Here is a 21,427-nt window from a genome sequence, read left to right as displayed (position 1 = left end):
CTTGAAGACCCATCTCTCTCTCTCTCTCTCTCTCTCACACACGCACACACGCACTTGCTTTGTATGCTATTTTGCCTTCTGTTGTGTTTTCATTTCCTTCCCCGAATCAAGTAACAGAATAGGCGATGGTTTAACATACTTCTGTAGAAGAGGATTTTGCTGTTATACATTCACCCTCCAGAAGAAAAAAGACAGGTAAAAGACCAAAAAATGGCAAACTCGTTGACATTAATTAATTAGGACTCAGCTGATAATTTGATAGAGGGTCAACTAGCCCATAACTTTGAGAGAAGAGATTCTTCCCCACAAAGGGAATGGTAGTGATCATGCCCGGGCAAACTGCGAATATGATTACCTTTAATAAATGACAATGACAATGAGCCGTAGATCCTACATGCTCAGTAGATGAGCTTGCCACCCGACAACCTGAACTACAAAACTAGCTCAAGAACGGACTGGGAATGCACAAAAATCAGTTTCATTTCCCTAGTTATCACAATTCACATCATTTTTTTTTTTATTAAACTGAGCCTAAAAAAATCATTTTTTATTCTCATTGCACCTGCACCTTAAACTCGATCCGAAAGTGTACGGACAACAAACGTACAAGAACAGGGATGTTTCAACTTTCAAATAGGAACTCCTACACGCCAAAACCAAAAACCCGCTTCTCTCTCTCTCTCCCCCCCACGAAAAAAATCCAATCTTTACTCGAAGAAGCTCCGGTGAATGAAAAGTCACCTCCTTTCTGCTCCAAGAATCGCGTTCCAACAATCCCAGTTCAACAGTCGCGCCCCCATGAAGAAGAACCCACCATCGCCGCCCAAGAAGAGCAGGAGCGCCCGCGTGAAAGCGAATGCGAACGACGATGGCAGCCGTCCCGGGACGAAGAGACCGCGAAGAGAGAGAAACCCACCGAAGGCGTTGACGCTCCGGCAAGAACCAGGAGCGCCGGACATCGAAGACTTCTCGTTCACCGGAGAAGAGGTGAGCGGCGCCAGAGCTTCGCTCTTGGAGTGGTACGACCGCAACCGGAGGGACCTTCCATGGAGGGCGAGCAATGGCGGGGGCAATGCTGGAAATGCACAAGAAGATGAAGATGGAGATGGAGAAGAAGAAGATAGGAGGGCTTATGGGGTGTGGGTGTCTGAGGTGATGCTGCAGCAGACGAGGGTTCAGACTGTGATCGACTACTACAACCGGTGGATGCTCAAGTGGCCTACTCTCCACCATCTGGCCTCTGCTTCTCTGGAGGTGGTTCATTTATTTTTAGGTTCTTTTGTTTGTAATCCTTTTTCATTTCCCTGGTCTCTGATGGAAGTAGTTCATATCCTTCGTGATGGATATGGTACTGGGTGGGTAACTCTTTTGCTTATGAAAATTTCAGGACTATGCATCCTCCATAATTAACCAAACCTTTTCTCCTCAAACAGCGGGCTGGAGTGTCGTGACTACTTAATATGAAGCAAAATGTAAACTTTGGTTCTTCATTTACATAAGCGCAGACTGTGTAGTTCTGTAATCATTGGTGGAAAAGCTAAGGAAGGATCCTCTAGGGAATGTAGAAAAATTTCTAGCATTCATATATTTACTACAACTTATTTGGTTTTCAGTTTAACCATCTAATTCTCGTGTCGTGATACTTCTTTTTCCATCAAACGATAAAGCAAGTGCTTGAGGGGCTTTTGGACCACCTGATCAGTGCCATCTAATACATATTTCTTTAGCTAGTTTGGGGGCACATGATTTTATGCTGGAAGAGCAATCCATACCTTTTGTAGATATTCCTTTTTATTCTCCTTCTGTTTTAGCTTATTTGAGATTTGGTGTCTCTTGAGATATGCTATATTAGGCCTCTCTAGTTTCTTGGTTATTGATTACGCCATTGGAAGGGGCTTTTAGTGCCATTCCCTACCTTCCTATCCCAGAAGGATTATATCGAGAACTGCAGCCTAAAATCCACTATCCATCTTGATGCCATATAGTTAAGCTTTTGAATAAATCATAGGTTCTGAAGTCATCTACTTTAGGAATGTTGATGTCCTTGAATGTTTGTGTAACCAAATGTGCTTCCCTAACGGAGTCATTCATACTTAATTTGTTGAAAGGACATTTTTTGTTGAGTTTAGATGAATGTTATCATTCTTATGCAGGAGGTGAATGAGATGTGGGCTGGTCTGGGCTATTACAGGCGGGCACGTTTTCTCCTAGAGGTAAGCTCAGCTCTGGTCATGATATTTGTTGCACATCTTGGTTCACTCTTAGAACACAATATCTTGACATACATGATGGGACCTTTTATTTTCACTTCGTGCGGAATGCACATTATTAAATTAATATGCTCACTTGATTTTTGGATAGGTAGTGATATTAAAATGTATTAGTTTAATATGTTAGTATGATCCTTTCCTTGAGTCACATTGATTTATCCTTGGTACTTTGTGCTTTTAGTGTCTTAATTGTGCTTGGTTTGTTTCAATTTGTGATGGTGACCAGATATACATCTCTGAAACTGGAAAATGACTGAGCTAAAATAAGAAAAATCACATGTTTTGCACATATAAAATTACTCTACCTCCATGTCAGGCATGTGCTTGCGGCTTACTCCTCATTTATGTTATTAGGGGGCAAAGATGATTGTTACTGGTGGAGAAGGATTTCCCAGGACAGTTGAAGCACTCCGAAAGATTCCTGGAATCGGTGATTATACAGCAGGTGCAATTGCCTCTATAGCTTTTAATGAGGTGAGCAACTTTTCCAGTTATTCATTTGACCATTCGAGGAACAATTTTAAACTTTGATCCATCAGGTGGTGCCGGTGGTTGATGGGAATGTAGTTAGAGTGCTTGCTAGGTTGAAGGCTGTCTCTGCAAATCCAAAAGACTCAGCTACTGTAAAAAAATTTTGGTGAGCAGTTGGTTATTTTGGATCTCATCTCTCATAACTTACTTCCAAATGCTCTTGCCAATATTGACATTATCACATTTTTTTCAACTTAAGCTGCAGTACCTGACTGTTCTGTTCATTAAAATTATCATCTGGTAGTCCGTCCTTCAATGCATAATAATTGCCAGTTCACTACAAAAATCTAGGCAAGGGGAATCGGTGCATTGTCCATACCATTGACCCTGTAACTGTACCTATCTAACTTCACACCTGGTCTTTTCTGGGATGTGGATGCATCATGCTGGAATTTGAAATTTTAAGTTCCTCAGTCAGACGGCTTTCTCATTTGCGGATTTTAAAATTGTTATGACAGTCTTTAGCCTCATCAATCCCTCTTCATTTTACATCGTCAGTAACAATTTCATATACACAACTCTATGCATCATGAGATCAAAGGCTTCAAAAAGTGCTATTGTGTCTTTGATGGTTACATCGCTTTACTTTTCCTATTATGTCCCAACAATGCAGGGGACAATTGCTGTAGCTTGTAACTATATTTCTCATTCTTTATATAGTTGCGTCATTCAAATTTGCTCTGGATCAGGAAATTAGCAGCTCAACTAGTTGATCCAGATCGACCTGGGGATTTTAACCAGTCTCTCATGGAACTTGGTGCGACTCTTTGCACTCCATCAAATCCGAGTTGTTCATCATGCCCTATCTCCATCCAATGTCAGGCACTTGCAATTTCCAGAAAGGATGAATCTGTAACAGTCACAGATTATCCTTCTAAAGGAATCAAGACAAAACAAAGAGAGGAATTTTCTGCGGTTTGTGTTGTGGAGATATTAAGAGGCGATGATTCATTTGCCAGTAACAGCTCTGAAAGTGGTTACCTTCTCGTGAAAAGGCCAGATGAGGGTTTGCTTGCTGGTCTCTGGGAGTTCCCATCAGTAATGCTGAAGGATGAAGCTGACTCAGATACAAGAAGGAAAGCGATTGACCATTTTCTGGAACAATCTTTTGGACTTAACTCCACAGTCTGCATCCCAGTAACAAGGGAAGATGTTGGAGATTTTGTCCATATTTTTTCACATATTCGTCTCAGGATATTTGCGGAGCTGTTGGTGTTGCGTCTCAAAGGTAGGGCATCTCTACCACACATTCCATAGTAAGTAATATTAAAGTAGATCACTTCCTCTCCACAATTGAAGTGTAAAAGAGAAGCTCCATCAATTGTACATGCTAAAATATGAATGGTTTGTTGTAGTCTGTATTTGTTGTAAACTGTAGATAACATGGTTCTGAGAAGTTTAACTGGTAAGCCTCAGTTCTCGAAGGAAAGATAGGGTACTGTGTTTTATCAATTTATGAGCAATTCAATTGTCTACTCTCTGATTTTTTAAGTGCATCTTTATATGAATGTCTTTGTAAACTATGTGGCTACTCACTCTGCTTTTTGTTGGTTTGCAGAAGAGATGAGTTTCTTTAGGAAGCACAGCAAGAAAACATTGACGTGGAAATATGTGGACAGTGAGGCTCTTTCTAGCTTGGGATTGACGTCTGGAGTCAGGAAGGCAAGTGATTAAATTCACATACATGGATATGATGATTTTGAGATAACTCGCTATTTCCTTGATTTCCTTCTTAGGTACCTGAACAATTAGTAATAAGACAGTATTGCCAGAGTGTTTGATTCATTTCCATATAGTTGACAAATCAGTTGGAACACCAGAACATGAGAATCTCTAGAACTTCATGTACAAAACTGAGCTGAACAACGTCTTGAAGAAGTAAATGCAAATCGTTTGCTGTTTCTTGGTTCTTTGCTCATTGATTTTCTGATTTCCATTTCATGCTGTTAGAAGTATTGGAAAAACAATTTTTTGATTTATCACTACTGTGCAAGCAATCCGATAATTAATGCGCATGCGGTCAACGAAGCTGGACAGAAATATGGATTACCAGATCTTGGCACAAAGTCGATGCCTGAGACAGTATTCAGCTATAACATGCAAGTTACTGCTAATTAATTGTTCTGTTGCTATGACTTTTTAGTCTTTCCATTGAAACTGCTTGTGTCGAAGCTCTATTCCCTGTTTAATGAGGGTTCTTATGGTCCCATTTAACCTGAATTCTCTGCTCATTATAGGTGTATGCTATGATTCAGAAGTTCAAGAAAAGCAGTTCGCCCAAATGTTCCCATCTAAGGAGGAGAAGCAGATTAAAGCAATAAGATTAACTCAATCAAGAATCTCTCTATGAGATTCATTGAGGTCCTTGCTTGGTCCAAGTTTCAACGGAGCGTTTCAATTTATTGGAGGCTGAAGGGACCTCTCTAGATGCAATTTTCCCTGATAGGGCCAGATCTTGATCATTTATACGTGGGATTATCTGCACGATTCATTGTGGAATTCATCTATTCCAGCTGTGGGGGAATGTTTTATGATCCACCCTGCGATCAATCTCGAGTCTATTCTATGAACAAGAGATTGCATCTTGTTTTGGCACATCTCCAAAATCCCTGCCATTGTTTTTCTGAGAACAAAATGAGGCTCTCTGATCACAAGTTCACAGACCTTTCGCGTCTGTGGATATCTATGCATTTCAAGAACAGAGTTGCAATTCTTATTATTGGATGTATGTTTGAGAGTAAAGCTGACAAATTCATGAATGCTTGGCAGTAATTTTGACATCAACATCTGCCAAACAGACATATGCCATGTGATTACTGGTTCTTTCATTGGAGTTTTAGAATTTCTTTCAATGCCACTGGTAATGTGTGAACTCAGAAAACAACAATGAGAAATCCTAGCTAAATCGATGTATATGTTGAAGGGGAAAGAACCAGAAAAATTCGACATAGGAAAGATGGGTCATTGGTTTTTTTTTTGTCAGTCAGTGAGAGTACTCGTTGTGGGTAAAATTTGCTTGATCAACTGAAATGGTAGTCTCAGATTAGTAAGTTTAATAATCAGGAAATTGGAACCTGATTCTCAAACAGTATCATGTAATCCACGTAATTTCAGCAGTTTTGGGCCAATGCTAATTTCTCATTTTCCCCGGAGACCAGACAAATCTCTCTCTCTCTCTCTTCGTGGGTGGTGTTGTATTTTCTTTAAATTTGCAATTCTGTACATGGGCGGAAAACGCATGGGGAATTCAGTGGCATATATTTCACGAGACACCGTGTGGATGAGAGAGAATTCCCTCCTCTTGCCTGTATCTTCACTCCTTCCTCTGGACTAGCTGTTAGCTAATTTCTCCACCAATTTCTCCACCATCTTCACATTAGCGCCAAAAGATAAATAATTGTAGAAGGCCAAAAAAAAAAATAGTCCCCATTTGTCCATCAGATCCAAAGAACGAGGCTTTAATCTTCAAGATTTTGATGGGGCTGCTCGTTCTTCAATCGTAGCGGCTCTGTACGGTTCTTGAAAATTCTGTTCTTTTTGGTGGATGCTCTGTTCTTGAAATGGAAATGGCTGCAACACTCGGTGGACAAGCAGTCGGAGTCTCCAGCTTCGTCTCTTCATCGTCTTCTTCGTGTTTCACTCACAATGCAAAATCTCGATACCCCTTCACGGTATGTGAAGAACTCGCCGTTTAAGTGTTTTCGTTCACGCGTGCTCGCTTGTTCAAGTTCAGATTGCGATTTCGTCAGAACACGAAAAGAATGCTTTTTTGCCCAAAAGAGCTCGGCGGGTCCTGCTACTTCTTTGCGATGCGACAAGGGTGGTTATCTATTGCAACCGCAGAAGCTAGCAACGCTTGAATTTGATGCTGTGGCTTAGTTATAGGTTCATGTGAAGTTACTGTGAGGAATCTGTGTCTTTTGCTGTGCAAAAGATAGCAAAGCGTGAGCTTTAGAACAAATTTCAATTTGAAATAAAAATGGAGTTCAGAGGCCCTTGATAAACAGTCAGACAATGCCAATTCAACTATTTTTGCGCTTTGGGCAGGGCAAAAAGATAGAAAATGAAAGCTGGTGTTCTGGTGAAAGTTTTGGGCAAAGTGACTGCTTGTGTAGACTTGCAACTGACAATGATCTTCATGGTCCAACAGATGGTGTGCAGACTAGCAGTGGCTTCTCCAAGAATTGTTGCCTGCTCTGCCGTCCAAGAGTCGACTTCCACCGGTATATCCTCTGCATCCTCGCCTTCAAGCCTTGATTGAGTTTGTCTGAGTTTTTTACCCTTACCATTCTTTAGAATAGAAAACGAAATGCTCTTGGTTTTTCCCCCTCTATACCAGCCACCACGGAGACAAAGGAAGCAAAAGCAGCTCCAGAAGCAGCGTCAGAGGCAGCACCAGCAAAGCCTAAAGCTCCAAAGAAAGTGCCGCCGAAGCCGCTTCCTCAGCTCATGGAGGAGGAAGTGATCCCTCCCCTACTGGAAATCCTCCAATCCCAAGATGACCTCTCCGAAATTGAACTCTCTTTCCACGATAACAGGGTCGGTTTCAGAATATTTCTTTACTCGCGTGCTTCTTCCGTAGGTCACAGAACAATTTTCAAATGGCCTTAGCTCACATCACAACCTCACGCTGTCCCATTTGATTGCTCTTCATGAATATGCAGTTGGAGGGCTCCTTCCTGAAAGAGGGGACCCGTTACTCATTCTGGGCCTTCTTTCCTACGGGTGACCTCACCGGTATTGCTCAGACTCTCTCTCCCTCTCTCTCTCTGCTTCTTCATATTCTAATTCCATGCGTCGATGTTCGATTCATTTTTATTCTCTGCTTTTGTAAGGCCCAAAAGGGTTCTCATTGTCGTCCTATGGTTCGGAAGCAAGTACTGTTGAGCCATTTCTTGTGGATGAGAAACGAGTCACGGGGAAGCACGTCGTCTTTTGGGTTGAAAAGCGTCTGGCAGCACAAGGCATCATTCCGGTGTGGAAGGAATGACCGGTTTGCAAGTTCTCATCATTCCAGATCATGTAATAACATTTCCAAATTAAATCGCCCCCTTCTCTCTTTTTGTTTGTTCAGTAAGACATCTGTGACAGAGTCTTCCTGCTCTGTAAGTAAAGGAGTTCGGTTTTATCACACAATGTGATTCATTCTCTCAGAAGACATAAACATAAACGAAGAGGTCCACAGCTATTCCTGTTTTGACATTCCCCCTTGGCAATGAGATTCGATCCTCCCCCTCCCCCCCCAACAAAAATAAATAAAAAAAAAAGGAGGAAAAAACGGCATGCGTAAATCTAGCCGACTTGAGAGATTTGCAAATTTATAGTTTAGTGATTTCTTCCCAGGCCCATAACCAATTCCCACAATGATATTATAAATTACAGGTACCAATATGATAGCAAGTCAAGTGAATTGTCATTCTGAGAAAGATATTCTAGGCAGCAACAGTTTCAAACTTGTCTGTTCAACATGGCCAACGAGATTGCTTCTGTGATGTTGTGATATGAATATATAATTGTCCGTCAACTGTCAAAACCTTCTTGCTTCTTTTTGTTTTTACAACCTCTCAGATGCAGCTGCTGGACTGGCCACGTAAGTCCTCAAAGAAGGAGATTGGGTGAGGCCATTTGGGGCGATTGAGGAGTTGTTGTTTCCGGCCTGCTGCTGCTGCATCCTCCTCCTTGCTAGGTAACCTCTGACCCATGGTGTCACGTCCTCATTGACCTTGATCATAATGAGGAAGAGGATGCGGTAAATGACTATCATGCTTAGTAAGACGCTCAGGTCCACCCATTTTGATCGGTTCACGTCAATCTGGAAGACATTTTCAAGAATATACTCTCCTGGAATTCTGGGAAGATCTGGCGATTGGTTCTCAAACACCATACCGCTGAGATCGTTTTGGTATTGACCCTGCAATTATTTTTCCAGCGGTTGTATAAAGTTTTCGACAGAGAAATCGCTTGATATCGAAAATGAAAAACGTATGCAGCTTTACCTGAAGTGCCCAGAAGTGGAAGCTGATATACGACATTGGGTAGCGCCACACGGGCTTAGGAATATCCTTAGGAAGCCTGAAGTATCCAGAGACCAGCATGAAAATGCCCTGAAGCATAAAAGCAAACAAGAAAATGACTGAGTTGCAAAATTTCAGAAGGTTGATCGAATTTGTTAATGCTACACGCAAAAGTATAGCCTCTGCTATAAGTCATAGGGAAAAAAAAAAATCAGAAACTCAACTGTAGAAAAAGCAGTCGTCAAATAGCAATCAGAGGCATAGCCCTGCCCTAAGTTCTTGCAACCATATAACACAGAACTCGTGACAATGCTCAGCTTACTAAATTACTTAAAACTGCATCTGATCAGTCTAAAGTTTTATGAACTTAAAAAGAAGCATTGCTTCATTCATAATATCGTAACTCTCCTCTCACTTGTGCACTAGCACACTTGCTTAAACAGAAAGTATAAATATTGAGTTAATGGGGATGCAAACAAGGGCTTACAAATAGTCAGGTGTCTCGCCTGGAACCATATTAAATGAGATTGGACGATTTTTAGACCACAAAGGCCTACCATTGTAGATGGAGTGATGATTTAATATTTAAATTCTCCCAGTTGTTAGATAAAAGATTTTATTTCCATGCTTTTGCCAACCATTTTAAGTATAAAATTTCATCCATTTTAAGTGTAAAACTTCAACAACATGGTGAAAAAATATTAACCTGAAGTCCAGCCCCTATGATGATTCCCATCAGGAAGTTGGGGACGATACTAGCTATCACCATCATCAAGCTCTCGACGACAGTGACACTACCATAGAGGCACAAAACAAAGAAGAGATAGTGGTCGAAGCCTGGGTGAAGGCGGACCATGAAATAACAAATAGTTCCCGCAATAAAGGTTATCAGTATTAGGAAAGGCGTTGCAGAGATCGTGTTGCTGATGACAAATGCAGTGACACCATAATGACCATTTAACCTCTCCCTTTGGAAAACCTGCAAAATTTAAGACATGACTTAGGGGGGCAAAAATGGTAATCACCATTGAAGGATGTCCCATTGTGGATTTGCTGAACAGGTTTTTCAACACCTCACCTTCATGTCTTCAACAAACGAAGGAAACCCACCAATCGACATAAACGTTACAAAGCCAAAGACGAAAGATGCACATGAGCCCCTGGCCTGTCACAGAGAAAAAGAGCTTTTAAGAAAATTTGTTTACTTTAATTGGAGTTTGTTTCATCTGTTTATGGTACAACTTTCGTGTGCTTTGATAGGAGTGCACGTAGTCATTGTGTGGGGGTCATCAATTGTCTCAAATTATAAAATGGAGAATTAATACCAGAATCGAATTGTATCCTGTCCCGACATTCAAATAGATCGTGCCTATGCAGACGGTAACGACAATGTAAATCACGAGCCTTAGCCAGTAATACCCAAAGTCCCTGGACATGTTTATGAACGAACGCTTGGTTAAGGTAAAGGCTTGCATAGGAAAACTAGCTTGGCTGCCTCCTGAATCTAGCACGGTCCCTTTCTGCAAAATGATGAACCACTCATAAGCTTTTCATTCACAGCAACACAATGACAATGACAGAAGTTGGCTAAAAAGATTATCGAGGTTAATCTGTTCTGAAGGGAGAACTTACAACTTTTGACATCTCCTCAACTTTTTGTCTAGCAGTGTAGGAGAACTGAGAGGTGCGATGGAAGTTAATGAGAACTCGGATTGCTTCAGCTGTTGTCATCTTCTCCAAGGGATCATCATTTGCTTCGAACTGAGGGAAAACCAACTTAATTAGCACTCTTAAAACCAAGAAACCCAAAGATATCATTCTTTTTGGATCAAGTCCGACTCAGATAAATGATTAATGGAGGACCAGAAATTCTTATGTCCACTATCCAGTGGAGCTCACTTACAGGGAATGCCAAAAGAAAATTTTCATACCCGCATTTTCATGGACCCCCTTAGAGTGGCTTTAACTTTGTCAAAGTCGGAGTTAACACATCGAAGAAAATGATCAGATGGGTTCCTTAAAGCAGGGCATGGAAATCCAGCTTGAGCAAAGAACTGCATCAACCAAACATAAGTAAATCGGCATTTCTGTTTAGAGTGAAAGCAACTTAAATAGAGAACTTCTTACCTCATATGCTTCTGATGCCTCACCAAAGTAAACCGTCTTGCCTCCGGAAAGCAAACACAGTCTATCAAACAGCTCAAAAACTTCACTACTGGGCTGGTGAATGGAGGCAATCACAGTTCTGCCGTCTCTAGATAGGCCACGAAGCGTCTGGGTCACAAAGAAAGCTGAAGCACTGCAAAAATGAAGTAATGAGATTTCGGAGGAAACCCACTGTGCTAATCAAGCATGAAATCATTACCCAACGAAATCTGCATGACACAGCAAGTTATACAGGATTGAACGTGGCAGCCACGAGGAGATATCCTTGTTGGGAAATGATAAATGGACTGAGAACAATTACACCGAATTCTGGATAGAATGTACGCAGGCGTATACATGAATGCGAATATAGACGTAAATAAAGTAAGGGAATTAGAAGATATACCTATCGAGTCCACTAGTCGGCTCATCGAGAAAGAGCAACCGTGGCCTCATCAAGATTTCGAGGGCAATGCTGACCCTCCTCTTCTCTCCTCCGCTGATCCCTCGGAGATGCCAATTCCCAATGACGGTGTCGGCGCAATCTTGGAGACCCATCTCTATGATGGTGCTCTCCACCAAGGCGAGCTTCTCCGACTGGGGCATGTGATCGGGAAGTCGCAATCGAGCTGAATATGAGATCGACTCGCGCACGGTAAGGGTGCCGATCAAGTTGTCATCTTGCGTGACGTAGGCCTGGGATCAAGTCGAACAAACACGGATCAATGCGACTCCTTTCACATAAGCACGTTCTAGGACCGCGATCGCCTCGACGCATCATGTCGCTAAATGAAAAGAGTTCTTTCGAGTCGGTAGCACGTTTATAAACCTCGTAAAAGTACAACAATGTATGTCCAACATATCGTTCAACGACTGACGTTACTAAAACAGGAAGCACAGATCAGAGCGAGTGAAACTCACGGCAGTTCCGAAGGAGAGCTTGGTCTTGCGACCGTTGAGCAAGATCGTGCCGGAGAGGAAGGCGTTGGTGGCGAGGCGGCTCGAGAGGGCGTCGAGGAGCGTGGACTTGCCCGACCCGGATGGACCCATCAGGGCCGTGAGCGTCCCCGGCTCGGCGTAGCCGGTCAGGCCCTCCAGCACCCGCTGCGTCTCGCCCTTCGGGAGCGTCACCGTCACCGTGAGGTCCTGCCACGTCAGCCTGGCCGAGACGTCGCCGACGAATTCCACGTCCATCGACGCCGACCTGCTCTCCCGCCACAGCGTCTCGCTGAGCGGGCTCAGCCCCGCGACGACGAGCCCGCCTCCTCCCGCCGCCGTCGCGGGCTTCCCCACCTCTATCTCCTTCATCACCTCGGTCGCCGAGCTCCTCCTACTCATGGGTTCCCGGGTTCCGCTCGGGAGAACGCCTTCAAGAACGACGGCTCGCGGGGTTTCTCAGGCGGGTTGTAAGGAAGATCTCAAGGAGGAGGGCGTGAAGGGGCGTCGACGAGAGCGGCTAATGCATGAAAGCGGGGTTGGTTTTGGTTTGACCGCTTCAGAGAGGCTCATGCAAAGCGCGAGGAAAGGTGACTCAAACACTAAAAATTTACTCCTCTTCTCTACTTGCACGCTCTTAAACTCGAACGAACGATGGCTGAACTCTGTTTCATTTCCATTGGAACTCGAGAGAAACATCAACAAACAAATATGAGGATAGAAAAGAGAGAGAAAGACAGAGAGAGGGAGACGGAGACAGGAAACGATCCAGCCATCCATCCATCCTCGAAATTCAATTATGCATTAATGGGTACCGGTGGATGCTGGCCCGAAAGCATTCAATGCGAGAACCAATCCTAATAAACCAAGCTCGCTGTCTCTCTCTCTCTACTCAGCTCCCTCTGTGGTTCATCGATGCACGTAAAAACTGAACGACAGAGGGCAATGCAGTTACGCAGTTGCAGTTGGCGCATTATATGCGTCGATTACTGTGGACTGAGAGATGCTTTGGGAAGTGTTAGCGCCCAACAAGCACGAGAGCGAGAAAGGGGAGGGTCGAATTAATGCAGGCGGGCGGGCGGGCGGGCGGGCATGGTTACGGGGATGGTTGGTGGTCATTTGTTCGTTGGACCGGCCCGTGCGACCAAGCTACTTCGCCATAAGTTCCCTTTCGTCCTCTTTCAATCGAATTGGTGTCCATACCAGGGTAGACTTGGTTTCGAAGATCCCGGCTTTGAAATAACTTCCCAATTACGAAAGTATTTTTTGGAACCGACGTGGAATTGAACCGACCAGTTTTGTGAGGATCGCATAATTGATGCTATGGAAGATTCTTATCAGTCAAGTGGTTTTGTGAGCTTATTTCAAGTTCCACATCACATGTTCCATCCTCCCAACTGCATCTCATCAAAGTTGAATTGGTGGCTCCAACATGATGACCCATAACCAAAATCGGTTCTAGAGCTTGGAATTGAGAATTGGACTGGTTTCTCCTAAAATGAGAGTCAAGCGTGGCCGGTTTGTCCAGTTCTTGAATTGAACTAATCCAATTACTCTGGAATTGAGAATTGGATCGGTTTCTCTTAGAATGAAAGTCAAGTGAGGCCGGTTTGTCCAGTTCGATTGCTCCCTCTTATCGAAACAATCGCGTTGGTATATTCTCTTGAGTCATGCTTAAAAACTATAAATTTTTATTGGAAAAAAAGGAAGTAAAAGATTACTCAAGTGATACATTTTCTCGAACCAACTTATGTTGAGAAAAATAAAATAAAAATCAATCAAGTGCTCAACAAATCTCGAATATCCATTTGCCCGTGAAAAGATGATACTCATGGCTTTCTTAAATTTGACTTAGACAAGAGTTTGGAGTAAGAGTACAAACAAGGAAATATGAACATTTTTAAAATCTCGTTAGTGACGCGTTGATGTGAAAATAGAGTTCGCACAAAATTTAAGTTTTGATACTTTCAAATCATAATTGTCAAAATTCAAAATCACATTATGCATCGTATAATAGAATACTCTTCTATTCTTGGCCAAGCAAAACCCATCACTTACTATAATTACTTTTTTATATGTAATTAAAAAATGATAACCTTTAGTTTGCCACATAATAGCACACCTTAAGAGTAGAAACTAAAGCTATATTCTCGTCTAATTTCCAAACTTCAACCTTTCTATATTTAGGCTTCACTTATTTTGTGAAATATGAAAGACGCATGAAATATTTTCTCAAGAAAGATCTCTTATGTTGCTTACCAAAAAAAAAAAAAAATGAATAAAGAAAATTTTCGTAGTCCATGAAAATTATAGGTATAAATTGTTGTTGATAAAAAAATATTTCTTATTAACTATATATTATATTTATGAAATATATTCCAAATCATTTATTTTTTGTGAAATAAATATATCTAAAATAATATATAATGGTCATCATCTACATATACAAGTTCGCATATGACACTTTTATTTAGATGTGATATTAGATGATATCGTGACTGAGTTTTTGTGCACCAAACCAAGTCCATCTCCTTCGTAAAAAAAAAAAAAAAGGTGAGTCATCGCATTGCAGTGATCGAATTTTCAATAAATCGATTCTCTTTTATTCCCTGATCCTAGAGAGTCGTGCCGAACCTCTCCTTTTCTTTTTTGGCGAGACAAAAAATGTCATTTTCTCAAGAAATCACGAGATCTCAATCATTTTACAGGTCGAATTGGATAAATGGGAATTTCATAGCAACTCGGTTGGACTTGAATTCCGTTCCTACTCGTACCAGGATCATTTCGACTTTCGAAACAAGAATTGTGGCCGCAAGTTTTCCAACGTGGCTTACCCTGTGTTGGATCATGGATGCTACATTTACACGTACCACGGGTAGGTGGTCGTACCAAAATTTAGGAGTTGTCGCATGTGAGCAATCCGGTGCATGTGCTCCCCATGGCCAGCATTGATTGACGCCCTTTTCAGAAGTTTTCTCTTTGATCAATCTGTAAAACTCATCATAGTCAATGGGGACCGTAAAAATCATGCTCTCGTACATCTGTATTGGGGGAGCTCATGTTGCGACGTGGGCATTACAACTGTAGGTATGGACAACGATGTTCAACCACCTTCTTTATGGAAAAGAAATGGAAAAGAACGCGGAGAAAGAGATAGAGATTTGCCTTATTTAGTGGAAAGGTATCTAATAATTATATATTGTGATAAGAATAATATATATATATATATATATATATATATATATATATTTTTTATTTTTTGTTATTATCACTAATTAAATCTCCACCTCAACTTTTTCTGAAAATGTTAAGGATTCGAACCCATGCATTTCCCTTCAAAGTTAGAAGGATGGCCACTGTGATAAAAATAATATGAGTAACATAACTTTCGTACAATGTTCATTTGAATGTCATAAATTTAAAAAATTGATTACTTAAATATCATCGGCAATTTATCTCATTAGAAAATCCTACCGATGTGGATGTTAGTCCTCCTATGTGACTTCGTGTGGTGCTAACGCAATCAATTTTTTAACATTTTTAAAATATTTTTTTGAATCTTTTATTTTTCCCTTTTTTTAGGGCCAATAAAGGTCATTGGTGACGCTCGCCGGTTGTGAAACTCTCACCAACTCTAGGCAGCCGCAAGCGATGTCACCTCGCCTAGGTCTAGTGAGGCATTCTTGGCCAAATCTAAGCGCGGGTGTTGCAACCAATGACCCTCGTCAGACCTAAAAAATAAAGTGAAAAAAAGGCAAAAGAAAAACAAAAATAGAAAAACATTAAAAAAAAAGTAAAAAATCCACATAGGATGATTAGTTGGAATTATCATTCAAATGACCGATTTTACTCCAATGTAGCACTTAAGTAAGTGGAAAAAAATTATGATACTTAAGTAAATATCATATAAAAGTTATGATACTTCTACCGTCCTTCTCTCTTATATCTTTGTCGAAATTCGAAATGATTCATTTACATTTTTTTTTTTATGTTCAATAAATCCCAAATACTTCTTAATTCTTAGTGAAGTCATTTGATCAAATGAAGAACCGGGCATTGAAATATCATGTTTTAAACCTAAAATTTCTAGTAGCACTATTGTTACGACAGAGGGAGAGAGATTTTATTACTTTAGTCTTGTCACTGACATGGCTACAGTCGACGACGATGGTGGTGGTTTAGTAGCCATTGTTGGCAATGACTGTTGTGGATGGTGATGGAGGCAGAGGCGGGCCATGATGTTGTGGTACTCTTGCTAAAAAATGGAAGAGAGAGGGAGGGAGAGAGATGCATAAGCACATAGACCACTAGTGGCATTCTTCCAAATAATTAGCTAAATTACCTGATGATAGCAATCACCCAATGATTAATCAAAAGCTCCGGTCAAGAATTGAGGCCTCACAATCAGTAGTTAATATGCTTTTTTCTAAATGCTTTTCTTCGATGCTAAGGAAGCAACACTTGCATGGGACTTAGCGTAGAAAACAACGCGTAACATGCTACTAAATGATAGAAGTCACGTGAGATTCATGTGTAATTCATCAAATTGATATAATTTAGGCTAGTCCAATTTATAACCATTATGCATATCCTATCAAATTTCAAATTGAGATCAGCCCAGATCATAATGAATCGGATCTAGGCAGGAGTTTGTTGATAAATTGATTTACTTGTCCAAGCTGCGAACTAGCCCCTTCAACAGGAAATAACCCAAAACCAAACCCGAACTCGAACTCGAACCACTCCCTCCCTTCGCCGGCTGCGTTCCCCCGGATGCCGTCCCTCGCTTGCCCATGTATCACGTACGCCCTCTCCTCCGCCGCTAGTGTCACCGACGTTGGGAACTTGTCGACTTCGAGGGCGACCTCGTCGTACGCCGCCGCCTCTCCCCAGCCATCCTCACCCCTCAGGAACCACTTCTTGTGCGTCGACACTAGCGCGACGGCCCCATCGACCCGGACCGCCGCGTCGTCGGCGACCGTCAGGTCCACCCTCAGCAGACGGCCTTCGTCGAGCCGTCCGTGTCGACTCTGTACATCTTCCCCGCGTTGGTTTGGATGCCGAGCAGGTAGTCCTTGCTGCCGCTGCCGTGCCCGACGCCGTTGAGGCCGCAGTGGCTATAGGGGGGGTCACCGGTCGGCGGGAAGGAAGCGAACGCTGGGGAGCGGGATAAGATCGAGGCCTCTCCGTCGGGGCTGACCTTCCAGATGAGGTTCGCGACGAAGTTGGTCACATAGGCTTTGCCAGCGCGGTCGATGGCGACGTCATTTACGCCGTCGACGAAGGAGGGGGAGGAGGGAGGGAGAGGGGAGAGGAAGAGCTGTCGCCTGGTGCGGAGGTCGTAGCCGGCGAGAGCATGGACCACTGCGAGGAGGCGGTGGTGAGGCGGGTCGACGGCGCGGCTGAAGAAGGTGGAGTTGGGGGAGGGAGCCGTCGTGGATGAGGGTCTCGACGGCGCCGGAGGGCGAGATGGCGTGGATGGTGCGTTCCGCGGAGGGAGCCGACGAGGAAGCGGCAGGAGGGCTCGTCCCAGGTGATGCGTTCCGGGTAGAGGCCCGGCGATCGGAAGGTGATGGAGTGGCGCTTCGCGGCGAGGGTTCGCCGGAGTTGGAAATGGGACAGAGACGAGGCCACGGTGAAGATGAAGAAAATGGGGAAGAAGTGAGATATGGCGCTTTGAGTCTCGATTGGGTCGCCAATTTTTTCGATTATGAATCTCGTTTCAATTTATCGTCGACTACCTAAAAGGATTAATCCATGTGATGATGATCGAAATTAAATTATTCAAGGTGAGCTAATTAGATTTTAGTCTCTCTCTACATCTTTGATCCCACTTTCGGTTCCTTTTCCTTTTAAATCCTTTTGTTTATTACCTAATTCTCCAATCTAGTTTTAGATCTGAAAACTTTGCTCTCCCGATCTTATATTTAGAAGCTTTTCTCTCCAATCTAATTCTAAATTTTGAAGTTTTAATGAATAAGTATTCCACCAATCCAGTTGGGTGTCAAATTTGTACTCATTCAACGTTTTTTCACTCAAAGTTTTGGCACTTCACATTAGCTACGGGGCTTGTTCTCACAGGTGTCAAATTTGAGTTTTTCCAAAATGTTTATGTTGCCTTTATACAGTGATGTTAGGAATGCTGAACTTAGGCGCACATCCCCCAAAGGCAAAGCCGTAACTATAAATAAAGATCTTGACATGTGCTTATTATTGATGTTGTTGTGTTATTTGGTGATTGACCAATGATTCTTTTGTTTGAATCCAGTTACAAATCTATTCTTGAAGGATGAGCTTTTGATAATTTCTACCGACCATGCTCTATCATAAATTTTTTAGACTAGTCTAAAATCTGTCTTCATTAATCTTCCATCTAAAATTATCGTTATTTAGTTCAACATGGATGATTGTTACTGTTTACCAACTGTTCATAAGCCACTTCCCCACATTTGATGCCTTTCCCAACAAAATTTGGAGCAGCGCCGCAATCGCAAGACCCTTTTGCTTAGCCGCCGCCATATGACTATCTGCCTGCAACCCTTGGGCTACCTCTGAGAATGGATTTGGAAGCCGTGACTTCAGATTTGGTCTTTTATGAATCTTTAAACATTTACGACCTTTGCCGAAAATTCGTGAAAGATCACACGGCCATGGTTGCCACGAGTTTTATGGCTCAAAACACTAGCGGAAGCTCCAATGGTCATGACCAGTGCAAGCTCTAGTCACCACCTCATGAATGCATCATTTTTTCCTTCTTCTTCATCAATGTACTTTCATTGCAGCAGCATCTTGGCCTCCTCGCAATGCCGACCCCAGAGAGATCAGCCCAAGAAAGAGGGGCCCCAAGCAAGACTTCTCCTCTATACTCTGATTCATATCAGGCCTAATGAAGAACTCACGAGGTAGGAAGATCATGAAGAGCAATTTAATTCATGTCAACAACCAGTTTGAATTTAATTATGACATGAGAATTTTAGGTTGGACCAACTAAATTTGGGTGGAGGGTTAATGGGACATGTTTGAGACGTGAATATAAGTAGATCTTTGTTTGCAATTCGATAAAATTGAAATCAAACCTAAAATTAAAATCCTTTATATTTAATAAGAATTCGGCCCCATTAATTCCTAAAAAAAAAAAACATCCTATTTTCATCTATGAGTATGAGCACCACTCCCATACTTCTCTCTCTCCCGCATACGCACAAGAACCGAGAGCGGCTTGTCTAACTTGGAATCGCTAGGAGGGTCATTGATTGATTAGCATAGGATCGAAACTTGAACAAAATCCAACGTGCTTTTGCATTCACCAATCACTGCTTACAAAACCAAAACCTATTCAATCAGCCAATCCAGGCTTACCAAATCACAAAGACCCAAAACCTCAAAAAAAAAAAAGAAAAAAAAAAAAAAAAAAAAAAAAAAAGGAAAGAAAGAAAGAAAACTAGAAAGTGAAAATGAGAAAGGAGTGCTAATTGGTCTTTTTGTTCATGTTGGTGACGAGCTTCTTCATCTGGAACCTCCAGAACGTGAAGTAGGCCAGGCCCAGGCCCAACACCACGTATATCCACACCTTCTCATCCTTGCCCTCCCTCTCCGACCTCACCTCCTCGATCCCGAACCACTCCCTTCCCCCGGCCGCCGCCTCCGCCTCCGCCGCCTCCGCCGACCCGCCCAGGCCCTCCAGCACGTGCCCGTACAGCACGTACGCCCTCTCCTCCGCCCCCACCGCCACCGACGTCGGGAACCTCTCCACGTCCAGCTCCGCCTCGTCGTACACCACCCCCTCCCCCACGCGTCGTCGCTCTTCAGGAACCACAGCTTGTTCATGGAGACCACCAGCACCACCCCGTCCCGCCGGACCACCACGTCGTCCGCCAGCGGCAGGTCCCTGCCCAGCAGCACGACCCTCGCCGTGCCGTCCTCCGCGTCCACCTTGTACATCTTCCCCGTGTTGGACTGGACCACCAGGAGGTACCCCCTGCCGACGTAGGCGATGCCGTTGAGGCCGCAGTAGCTGTGCGGCGCCTCCCGGTCGACGGGGAACGAGGTGAAGGCCGGGGATCTGGAGAAGATCGAGGCGGCCCCGTCGGGGCCGACCTTCCAGATGAGGTCGGCGAAGGAGTTGGTGACGTAGGCGTTGCCGTCGAAGTCGACGGCCACGTCGTTCGCGCCGTCGCGGCCGGAGGGGAGGGGGAGGGGGAGAGGAAGAGGCGGCCGCGGGAGCGGAGGTCGTAGGCGGCGAGGGCGTTGAAGGGGGAGCGGGGCGATGGACTGGACGACGGCGAGGACGCGGTTGCGGGGGCTGTCGACGGCGACGCCGAGGATGGTGGAGTTGGGGGGCAGGGAGTCGTCGCGGATGAGGTCCTCGACGACGCCGGCGTCGGAGACGGTGTGGAGGGGAGCGGCTCCGGAGGGACCCGACGACGAAGTGCTGGGCCGACGGGTCCCAGGCCATGGCTTCCGGGTAGAGGCCCGGGGATCGGAAGGCGATGGCGTGGGGCTTCCCGGCGTGCGCGAGCTGGAGATGCGGGGGAAGCAGGAACAGCAAGAACAAGAACAAGAAGGAGAAGGTCAGGCTTCGATCGGGATGGGCGGCGGCGGCGGGGAACATGGCGGCGGGATTCGATTCGGTCCGAATCGGAGATGGGTGTGTTTCGATTGGAGAATTTGGGGTCTGGGTCGCGTCAGAGATGATCGATCGATCAGTGGGGAAGAGATTGCAGAAAGCAAGGGATCCTGCTTTGGCGTTGACGATGAGTTTGGAGCTGGAGCGACGAAGGGCTTTTTTAGCAGGTGCGGCTTGATCCACAAGGCAAGCCAGGTCCGGCCCGGTCCAATGAAGACGGACGATGAGCTCGTTATCGTCATTCCTCCATCATTACGAAGCGAGACTCTTCTCTTGTTTCCCAATTTTGACCGAGGGAGCACGGCCTTAAAGCTTCAACGATAACGTCATGCATGAGTTTGAATGGTCTCAAGGTTCATGCTTTTCAACGGATTTGGTGCTGATAGATTGTTGTCCACGCATGTTCGCCAAAGGGGGGAAGAGATCAATGGATAACGAGAAGGTATGAAAGTGAAAATAGGAATCGAACTTAGAACCTTCCCAGATATCAATAAAAATGAGTTTTCACTAAAAGGAATTCTCGGCGTCAAAACGAGGACCTAATAGCTTTCTTTGCCACTCGATTTATCGCATGACTCACATATTAGATACATGATAAATGCAGGAGTTGATTTCATGCGACAACGATATGATGGAGGTCAATTTCTATGATGCGAAATATTGGGACATGCTTGACAAGAAGAGCTAGCGAAGGTGGCCAAAAGCTTCGTCAAACATTATGGTTAATGCTGCAAAATGAAATGAAGTGTGTGTATTTCGTCGAACACCAACACCTTTCAAAGTGTGGATTGATTTTGACCCAAAAAAAGGATGGGTTGACACTCACTAGGCACGTGGCCCAGCGGTAAGAGAGTTTGGGTGGGTGAGAATGTTTAGTTTCATCCATGAGGATCGATTTCCATGCT

At 43.7% G+C, this 21,427-nt stretch overlaps 4 protein-coding genes and 1 non-coding gene across 6 annotated transcripts; 2 read left to right on the top strand and 3 right to left on the bottom strand.

Annotated features, from left to right (window-relative positions):
• The first annotated feature begins 635 nt into the window (after window positions 1-635).
• LOC104456451 (adenine DNA glycosylase) lies at window positions 636-5,629 on the top strand. 2 transcript variants are annotated; one of them, XR_005545318.1, is made up of 7 exons: window positions 636-1,254; window positions 2,154-2,213; window positions 2,625-2,744; window positions 2,810-2,907; window positions 3,491-4,057; window positions 4,360-4,463; window positions 5,039-5,058. XR_005545318.1 is itself a non-coding variant. In XM_010071249.3 (7 exons), the coding sequence occupies exons 1-7, from the start codon at window positions 730-732 to the stop codon at window positions 5,120-5,122; spliced, it is 1,530 nt and encodes a 509-aa protein (XP_010069551.2). In that variant the 5' UTR covers window positions 638-729; the 3' UTR covers window positions 5,123-5,629. The 2 variants fall into 2 exon arrangements, 1 of the variants encoding a protein (XP_010069551.2); XM_010071249.3 differs by having other exon boundaries at window positions 638-1,254; window positions 3,491-4,029; window positions 5,039-5,629.
• Window positions 5,630-6,088: 459 nt separating this feature from the next.
• Window positions 6,089-8,003, top strand: LOC104456450 (hypothetical protein). The gene is made up of 5 exons (XM_010071248.3): window positions 6,089-6,472; window positions 6,952-7,024; window positions 7,141-7,340; window positions 7,466-7,538; window positions 7,637-8,003. The coding sequence occupies exons 1-5, from the start codon at window positions 6,362-6,364 to the stop codon at window positions 7,789-7,791; spliced, it is 612 nt and encodes a 203-aa protein (XP_010069550.2). The 5' UTR covers window positions 6,089-6,361; the 3' UTR covers window positions 7,792-8,003.
• Window positions 8,004-8,102: 99 nt separating this feature from the next.
• On the bottom strand, window positions 8,103-12,644 carry LOC104456449 (ABC transporter G family member 11). The gene is made up of 10 exons (XM_010071246.3): window positions 11,882-12,644; window positions 11,367-11,656; window positions 10,943-11,114; window positions 10,747-10,869; window positions 10,448-10,576; window positions 10,141-10,335; window positions 9,894-9,980; window positions 9,522-9,794; window positions 8,798-8,905; window positions 8,103-8,712 (listed from the first exon to the last, which is right to left on the bottom strand). The coding sequence occupies exons 1-10, from the start codon at window positions 12,296-12,298 to the stop codon at window positions 8,356-8,358; spliced, it is 2,151 nt and encodes a 716-aa protein (XP_010069548.2). The 5' UTR covers window positions 12,299-12,644; the 3' UTR covers window positions 8,103-8,355.
• Window positions 12,645-16,518: 3,874 nt separating this feature from the next.
• On the bottom strand, window positions 16,519-18,415 carry LOC120286970. The gene is made up of 3 exons (XM_039299582.1): window positions 18,318-18,415; window positions 17,097-17,298; window positions 16,519-16,980 (listed from the first exon to the last, which is right to left on the bottom strand). The coding sequence occupies exons 1-3, from the start codon at window positions 18,413-18,415 to the stop codon at window positions 16,519-16,521; spliced, it is 762 nt and encodes a 253-aa protein (XP_039155516.1).
• A 738-nt stretch (window positions 18,416-19,153) lies between these two features.
• On the bottom strand, window positions 19,154-20,985 carry LOC104456448. The gene has a single exon (XR_005545276.1). It is a non-coding gene; the product is annotated as a hypothetical protein (transcript).
• Window positions 20,986-21,427: the final 442 nt, after the last annotated feature.

The sequence above is a fragment of the Eucalyptus grandis genome, chromosome 8 (genome assembly GCF_016545825.1).
Source record: "Eucalyptus grandis isolate ANBG69807.140 chromosome 8, ASM1654582v1, whole genome shotgun sequence".
Lineage (NCBI taxonomy): Eukaryota > Viridiplantae > Streptophyta > Magnoliopsida > Myrtales > Myrtaceae > Eucalyptus > Eucalyptus grandis.
This window is presented reverse-complemented; position numbering and strand designations above follow the sequence as displayed.

Coding starts and splice junctions, on each gene's coding strand:
- LOC104456451 (XM_010071249.3), top strand. CDS start 730: ATGAAAAGTCACCTCCTTTCTGCTCCAAGAATCGCGTTCCAACAATCC. Junction 4,030..4,359: donor GTTGGTGTTGCGTCTCAAAG/GTAGGGCATCTC, acceptor GTTGGTTTGCAG/AAGAGATGAGTTTCTTTAGG. Junction 4,464..5,038: donor TGACGTCTGGAGTCAGGAAG/GCAAGTGATTAA, acceptor TGCTCATTATAG/GTGTATGCTATGATTCAGAA.
- LOC120286970 (XM_039299582.1), bottom strand. CDS start 18,415: ATGGCGGCGGCTAAGCAAAAGGGTCTTGCGATTGCGGCGCTGCTCCAA. Junction 17,299..18,317: donor AAGTGGCTTATGAACAGTTG/GTAAACAGTAAC, acceptor CACCTTCTTCAG/CCGCGCCGTCGACCCGCCTC. Junction 16,981..17,096: donor TCGCGAACCTCATCTGGAAG/GTCAGCCCCGAC, acceptor CGGGCACGGCAG/CGGCAGCAAGGACTACCTGC.
- LOC104456450 (XM_010071248.3), top strand. CDS start 6,362: ATGGAAATGGCTGCAACACTCGGTGGACAAGCAGTCGGAGTCTCCAGC. Junction 6,473..6,951: donor AATCTCGATACCCCTTCACG/GTATGTGAAGAA, acceptor ATGGTCCAACAG/ATGGTGTGCAGACTAGCAGT. Junction 7,539..7,636: donor TCCTACGGGTGACCTCACCG/GTATTGCTCAGA, acceptor TGCTTTTGTAAG/GCCCAAAAGGGTTCTCATTG.
- LOC104456449 (XM_010071246.3), bottom strand. CDS start 12,298: ATGAGTAGGAGGAGCTCGGCGACCGAGGTGATGAAGGAGATAGAGGTG. Junction 11,115..11,366: donor CCGACTAGTGGACTCGATAG/GTATATCTTCTA, acceptor TCATTTTTGCAG/TGCTTCAGCTTTCTTTGTGA. Junction 9,981..10,140: donor CAGGATACAATTCGATTCTG/GTATTAATTCTC, acceptor TCTCTGTGACAG/GCCAGGGGCTCATGTGCATC.